We start from the raw sequence: 7,810 nt of genomic DNA, 5'->3' as shown, positions 1-7,810 counted from the left end.
TTGGCTCGGCTGTCAGTCTGGTGGGCGCTGTAAACCAGCACATTAGAAATTGATTGTGCATTTACGCCACAGCTCTCATTACGCTGGGAGCTAAATGAGCTGTGTGTGCAGGACGCAGGGTAGTTCATTTTGTTGTTTTGGGTTTTTTTTTTTTTTCCCTTCACTGGATTGATAGAGCAATTACAGGGGGATGGAAAGAGCTGCTGTGATGAGAGTTACAGCTTCCCCAGTGACATGCCGTGGACGAGAAACGGTATACTAGATGCATATTATGGAGAAAGCTGCCCATTAATCATCATTACAGTATAAACATGAAACCTGGCTGTAAATGTACCATCCAGTAAAAAGATCCTGATTTCTGGAAAGAGACATTGCTGTTGAGAGAAGGCAGATGTCTGCAACTCATATTTAAACAATCTAGATGGATAAGAAGCACAACAACAGGCAAAATATTAGAAACACTGTTGTATTGGACTGAAGTGTACCATATAAACCTGAAAGTGAGAGTGTTTTCATGTAACTTAAAGCTGTCCTAATCAGTGTCTATTATAACAATGGATCAGATCACCACAAGTACAAAAAAAAGTAGTTCCCAGTGACAAATTCCCAGAAAAACAGCACCCAGCTTGGTTTCCTTCCCTACTACAGAGCATCCTTTTACAGCCCACAACCAGCTAGCTTTTGCAACATGAAAGCTAGAATTGACCAAATGTATGCTACATACCCAGGAGACAGGTAAAGTTAGCGATGAGCATTTTGGCTCAGGATTTCCCTCGGGATTTGGTGGAGACCAGAACAGAGCTTAAATGGATTGAATTCTTGTCTCCTGGTGGATACAAATGCTACTGTTGCTCTGTTGGACATATAAATGGCAACAACCATGATCTGTGGCTTTAACCTGAGCTACACATAGATGAGTTAATGGGATGAAATTAGCTCCCCCTTTGCTTGTAGTAATGAAACTGACAATATCCCATGTGTCTAAAGGATAACAGAGTAATTAGCTGATAGGGGCTGACATACTGCAGTGCATCACAAGTCGTTCTTTCCAAATCTGCAGACAAGCATCATCTACAGTTGGTCTTCAGCTGCCTTCTGCTTGCACAGACTGCTACAAAAACAAAGTATGCCTGATAATAAATGTCCCTTGGTCCCTTGTGTTCTTAGCAATAAGACTGAAACTAATGACAAAACAGCATATGGATTAAATTGTCTGAAAAAAGCTGCAGTGGATAAATTTTTGATGTAGACAGCATTTTTTTTTATATTAGCCCAGCCAATGAGATTATTTCTGTACAAACAGGTCGGCTAAAATTTATGATAGTGTTTAAGCTGCATCCAGGGAGTCTGCTCCTTTGACCTTCATGCCTCTTTTTAACCATCCCTCTGATGTCCTCCTCTCCTCTGTCCTCCTTTTTGCAGCCGGGTAATCACCTTTCATCAGGAAGAGGTCACATTTGCTGACTCAGAGCAAAGGATGAGGATGAGAGGGGGATGAAGGAGGATGGGGGGGGGGGGTTTAGGAGTTTTCCGCGGCTGCTGCTGCTGAGGAAGAGCTGCAGTAGTTTGCAGCCGGAATACTCATGAGCAGCTGAGGCTGTAACACATTGTCCTCACCCCCTCCCTCGTGTGTCTCCCTACAGCATCACACAGACATAAGTAACAAGGCCAAAAGTCCGGACTAGTTCATGTTTATGCGCCCGCGCGCGCGCGTGTGTGTGTGTTTGTGTGTTGTAAGCAGTAACCCGGCCTGAGCTGACCTCAGCGCCTGCAGCTGTCAGCGTCCGAGGGGATCAGTGCCCCTCTCCAAACAGAAACTTTGTAATCCAGGTGTTATGCGGGCCATTTAAATCCAGGTGAACGTGCAGCTCTCTGTTGATCCCCGGGGCGGCTGTGACAAGCCATACCGCCGCCTTTAGGGGATTCCAAATAGTGATGGCAGCATGATGGCTGCTATCAGCAAGTTGGCGCATTGCGAATTTATTGCTGCCACGTCCTGAGTACACTCATACACATACACACATCTCTCTGTGTGTCGGACAGGGTGCACGGGCAGCATGTGCACAGTGCCGTAACACCATGTTATGCCACAATAAGACTCGGTTTGAGGGTTATTATAAAAAGCATTTAAAGACATGACGAGTGGAAATGAAAGATTCTAAGCATAGCATTGTAAATGGGCAAGTTTGAGACCGAAAGTGTTGCAATTAACGGCGCTTAAACAATTGCAGGTGGCAGCGGGTCCGCGGTCAAGCTAGACTTGCGCATCTAGTGTGATACAGGAAATTGTGGGATACTGCCTTCAAAATAAACGCACAACTGAAATTACAAATTATTTTAGAAATGATATGATAATATTAGTTTGTCTCATTGTCAAATTGTTGGAGTTGTTCAGTTTGGTGCAAATGAGGTATTGTTTTGCATTTGAGTTGAACAATTTTCATAGTAAGAGAAATCCACAAAGCATGGGTAAAACATAGACATTTAAAACCATTAGCAGCCTACCTGAACTGTTTGAACCAGTGATTACCAAATTGGGGATCAGAGACCCCTGGGGATCCTTGAGGAGGTTCCCAGAAAAAGGGGCATACTTGTCATTCCAATTTCTTCCATAGCAATGACATTCTGTATGACTATTTTAGTCAGGGTTTCATACATTTTCCGTAATAAAACATCTAAAAGCTAGAATTTTATTGGACAGGGGAGCCTGGGACAAAATCTGATCAAATGGGGATCCTGTAATTGATCCTGCAAAAATCTTTACTTTCAGGTTTCTTTCTTTGTTTCTGTTTCTGCTGTTAATATTGTTTTTACTAAGTTGAAAAAAAAAATTAAAAAAAAACCTGTAGGCATGTGTATGATGATAGTGATGATGACGATGATGATAATTCTATATTATTAGTTTTAGTAGTGGTAATAGTACTAGCATATACTTTATTGCTATTGGAACTTTTTAACCAATTTGAATATCAAATAACCTCCCAATACTCATGCTCCTGCATCATGTAAATCAACAGGCTTTTATTTTGAAATGCCCGACGAGAAATGTTGTTATTTTCCCGTGATGATGACAGCTGCTGTCCAGACGACCAGGGGGGAGGAGGGGGAGGAGTGTGTGCGTGTGTGTGTGTGTGTGAGTGAGTGAGAGAGAGAGAGAGAGAGGAGGAGGAGGGAGGCAGCAGGGACACGGTAACCTGCAGGAGGACTCACATGGTCCTGCCGCAGCAGAGCACATACCACCGGGACTCTCCAGACCTCTTACTCTCAGCTCACCCTCATTCTTCTTCTTCTTCTTTTTTATTTAAATTCTCCGTTTTTCTTTTATTTGCCTCCCCGCATCCTTCCTCCTCCCGCAGCCCAGTGTCGGTCAGACTTGGGCCGGTAAAGCAGCGCCATGGCTCGGGAGAACGGAGACACCGGCAGAGGAGAGACGTGGAAAAAACAAGTCGACGACATCAAGAAGATTTTCGATTTTAAAGAAGTCCTCGGCACGTGAGTACAAGCACCTTTGCCTAACTTCCCCTCAGATGTCGGTATGATGATAATACTCCCACTGGGTTTCGGTGTACATGTGGGGCTCCACAGTGAGTTTACAGTCACCTTAAAGCACTCATGGCAATATTATACTCTTCCACTGATGTTACCTTAGAGACTGAAACTTTGAAACATTATTTTTTTTAGCTAACTATTTGTAGCTCATTACTTTCAGCTCATTTCGCCGTCTATGCATTCGTGGTACTTTTAGCTAGTGCACCGTTTGTATATTTTAGCTATCTAACGTTATACTTCTGCATTACTTTGAGCTAAGCTAGCAGTATCAACCATTCATTCTAGCTAATTTTACACTCTATGAATCGCAACACGTTGTGTTCAGGTGTTACATCTGACTCATTATGTGTCCTCTGGTAACTTGAGGTTTGGTGTCCCCTGGTTGTTTTTTGCCGCTTTATGGTTTCAGGTGAAGCATTTTTGTGATGTTTCTGAAAGAACTTCTCTTGAGGTTTTAGAGCTCTTTACGCAGCACTAATTGTTGTTGCTTGCTTCCTTTTGTGGAATTATAAAATTTCCATTACATGTCTACAAAATTCCTAGAATATTTGAAATGACTACAGTTTGCCTCCAAACTGCACAGTGTAGTATCCATGTTGGGTGCTGAGTTATTCACTGTTCCATAATGAATTGATGGTGGCTTCATAGTGATCTTCTGAGCATTTGCCATGACTAGTAATGCTATAGTGTTTCTATGGTTTTAATGTAGCCTGTTCTGCTGTATGTTTTATTTATACAGGGACTTGTGCAATCACGTAGGTGCTGTGGTGCTTAAAAGTGAGCTTAAAATGACGCCTTACCATTTTGTCACATTCTGTGATATTCCTTGATGGGATTTTCTTGTTGATGACAGCATGGCTCGACCACGCTGCAGAATTTTCAGTCAGCAGTAACAGTGTCACTGTTACACTCGCAGTCTTCTACTAGTTGGATTCACATTCTTTTTATTTCATGTGGGTGATAAAAGAGATCTCACTCTCAAGATCCATGTAAGGAAATTTCTTGTCTTCCTCTTTCTTGTTCCATCTTCCCTCAAAGCCCTCTTCATTCAAACAGCAAGAGAATACAGGTTGACAGCCAATCCCTGTAAGCGTCTTGTCTGCCCCCATTGGTTTTCATGCTGTGAGGAATGAGTTGCGTCTGTTTGGACGGCCGCCTGGAGGGGGACACACACACAGGGCGGATACAGATTGGGATTAATTGTGCAAGGATTAGGAAAACTTGCCCTGAACAGAAAGAAGTTCAGTCATTTTGGGTAATGACGCAGTGAAGACTGATGGCTGTTTTACATCCAAACACACCTGAAACTTGGACCAGATGTGAAATACACAGACACACACGCACATTTAGGACGCAGAATGGTACAGGACTCAATGATCCGAGTCAGCCATGTTGTAGCTACACATTAACCAGAGCTGCTGACGGATCTTTGAACTGGATGCATCAGCAGAAAAGAGGAAAGGAGGAACATTTGGGAGAGGGAGAAGTGATTTGTGAATAGCAAAATGTAAAAGCAGGATGAAGGAGACGAGGAAGAGGAGGGTTGGTAGCAGTGACGGAGAAGAGTTTGTTTTTTTTTTTGTTTTGTTTTGTTTTGTTTTTTAATTATCGAAGAGAGCAGGCATGAAAAGCAGCAGCCTGGAACCAAACAAAAGTGTGCTCTTGTCCGAAATCAGCTGGCAGGGTGAGCAAGGCAGTTTCACCAGCAGCAGTGTTGCGTTCAGGTGCAGCAGCACATGTGGGAAATCCTTAGCTTGTGGCAGACCAGTGTGAGTGTTGCCGCAGTATCGAGTGTGTCTGCGTCAGCATTTCTGAGCTGCAGACTGTAATGACAGGATGTGATGTCAGAGATGAGACACTGACCCATCATGTCTTGTCTCTTCACACTGGGTCGCCCTTTGCATACTCTGTGTGTGTTTGTGTATATGTGTGATAAACAGCTCTTCTGTTGTGTTTCTGCTCCCCGATGCTCGATTAATATTGTCAGCGTAAGCTTATGCTGGCAGGTGTGTGTGTGTGTGTGTTTGCAGGCATGTACATGAGGCTATCCTTGGTGTCTTATTACCCTCCCCTGATGTGTATTCGGTGTGTGTCCCTGTTGCTCATTGTTCAATAATTTAGTATCAGCAGGGGTGTGTTCTTTGTGTCCGTGTGTGTGCAGCAGGTAGGCCACAGCTCCCTCCCAGCAGGAGGAATCACAATACGAACAAGACAAAAAAAAAAAAAGACCAACAGACAGAAAAGATGAAGAAGAGAAAAGCAGTATGGGCGTGTGTTTTTGTCACTGTGAGCAACTTTCAGCTCGCTGCCGCTCAGCACGGCGATTCCCAAAGTTTGGATGAGCCTCATGTTTGAGGTTAGAGGTCGTAGACTAAATGGACTTAGCAGAACACCTTTCCAAGTAGCTCTGCACAAAGACAACGCATGAGTGAGACAGAGATGGTGATGCATTGTGGGAATGTCACTGTGCCATCTAGGGCACTCTGCCCTTAATTGATGCTCTACTTCCCTGCTGCTGGCACTGTTCTCTCCACTGTTTCTGGGACTGCAGAACGCCCCTCCTCTCTCTTTATGTCTCTCTATATCTTCCTCTTTATGTCTGCAGCTCTGTCACACATCTCCCTGCATGTCCCTGTGTCAAACTCCCTTTCTTTTTTTGTGACTCTTTTTGCACAGAGTAGAAGAGAACCTGGCGCTGATTTTTAAGTTTCAGTTCTTTTATCTGTGTTATAAATAACATCTCATAAATAGAACAAAAGATGATTCTTTGCTATGTGACAAATCCACCTTCATCAGTGAACTGCCGGCCCATGTTTTTGTGTGTTTCTAAATTTGTGCACATGCAGACATTCACAAACAGTTTTTTACTGCAGTGGAGTGAAATTTGAAAACTCTGATTATGTCAGAAGACTTATCCTCTGTCCATCTATGCATCTGTTCCATCATCTCCTCTTTTTCTGCCAGTTTTTCTTCCTCTGTCAGACTGGAAAACTGTGTTGTTGTTTGTTGTTGTTGTTGATTGGTAATGTCATGAGCTATTATGTTGTTGGAGATAGCTGATGTAGCTGAAATTATCTGCGTTGTTTGTTACCGTGATGTTTTGCTGATGTTGTCGTTGGCTTACTGCTGATGTTCACACTGGCTGACGTTGATCGTGATGATTCGTTTTTTGCTGTTTTTTGTTTGGATGTAGTTGTGGACTTTGTTGTGGCAGTTGTCTGTAAATGTATTGATAAAGATAGTCGCGTTTTGGAATTTGTTGTGAAGAAATGTGTTGTTGATACTGCTTGTGATATGGATTTGCAGGAAAAATGGGGCTCTTTTGACTTCCCGACTTTTCTCTGGGGTTTCTAGCCTCGTCTCTCAGTCTTCATCATCAGACAGCATAGCAGAGATGATAAACCTGTAATTTCTAAGTGATATTTCAAAATAAAGGTCTACTAAACAGAAATGTCTCTGAACATCAAAAAGTCACAACATAAGTTAAAAAAAAAAAATGAGATACAGTTGGATGCGCTGAGGGAAGAAAGCTTGTAATTAGAGTCCTGAAGGTCAAGGTCATGAATGAAATTCCACATTCAACTTAGGTCTTATTTTTATAGTTGCATCGTTATTTCGAGTCACTGTGACCAAAGTTCACTCACCAAACTAAGCGATGAACACGTAGAGATCGTCATAACAAAGCCTGATGTGAGATACGTGTTTTAGTCAGAGGCAAAACTGAAAGTTTTAATATGAATTATGGCCAAAAATGAGACTGAGTTGTATTAGCTGTTACTCTGTTCATGACACTGTTGGTGATGCTGTCGTTGTTGACATCATCACTGACGCTGGTGCTTCTGTCTGTCTTCTAGTTTTAGAGGAGCTGAGGACTTCAACACAGATTAACAGTGAATATGCTGATCTCAGTTTGGCATCTTAATGCTACTAAATTTGAGCTACAGTCATGTCACACGGGCCGCCCACACACACACACACACACAGAGAGAGAGAGAGAGAGAGAGAGCAGGACATTTAAAAGCAGCAGAGGGGAAAAGTCACTTTTTCTCTAGGTGCATGAAGCAAATAAAACACTTGCATTTGCCAGCTGTTAAGACTTTCCTCAACACTAAATGCATTTCATGTGAAATTTTGTGTGCATGTGTGTGTGTGTGTGTGTGGAAGGGGAGGGTCATGTCTCTGCACAGACTGACACGTGTCCAGACCTCTGAGTATTAATGATCATAAACTTTAGTCCATTATCGGATCAGCGCTCTATTTT

The 7,810-nt window shown here is 42.8% G+C and overlaps 1 protein-coding gene across 1 annotated transcript in view; it reads left to right on the top strand.

The window, feature by feature from the left end:
* The first annotated feature begins 3,200 nt into the window (after window positions 1-3,200).
* The window catches only part of camk1da (calcium/calmodulin-dependent protein kinase 1Da), a 55,087-nt gene continuing 50,477 nt past the window's right edge, over window positions 3,201-7,810 (top strand). Inside the window, exon 1 of the mRNA XM_046378785.1 lies at window positions 3,201-3,492. Within this exon, the coding sequence (XP_046234741.1) occupies window positions 3,395-3,492 (98 nt within the window). The 5' untranslated portion in view covers window positions 3,201-3,394. The remainder of the gene's footprint in view (window positions 3,493-7,810) is intronic.

Source organism: Scatophagus argus, chromosome 22 (assembly GCF_020382885.2).
Source record: "Scatophagus argus isolate fScaArg1 chromosome 22, fScaArg1.pri, whole genome shotgun sequence".
Classification (NCBI taxonomy): Eukaryota; Metazoa; Chordata; class Actinopteri; family Scatophagidae; genus Scatophagus; species Scatophagus argus.
This window is presented reverse-complemented; position numbering and strand designations above follow the sequence as displayed.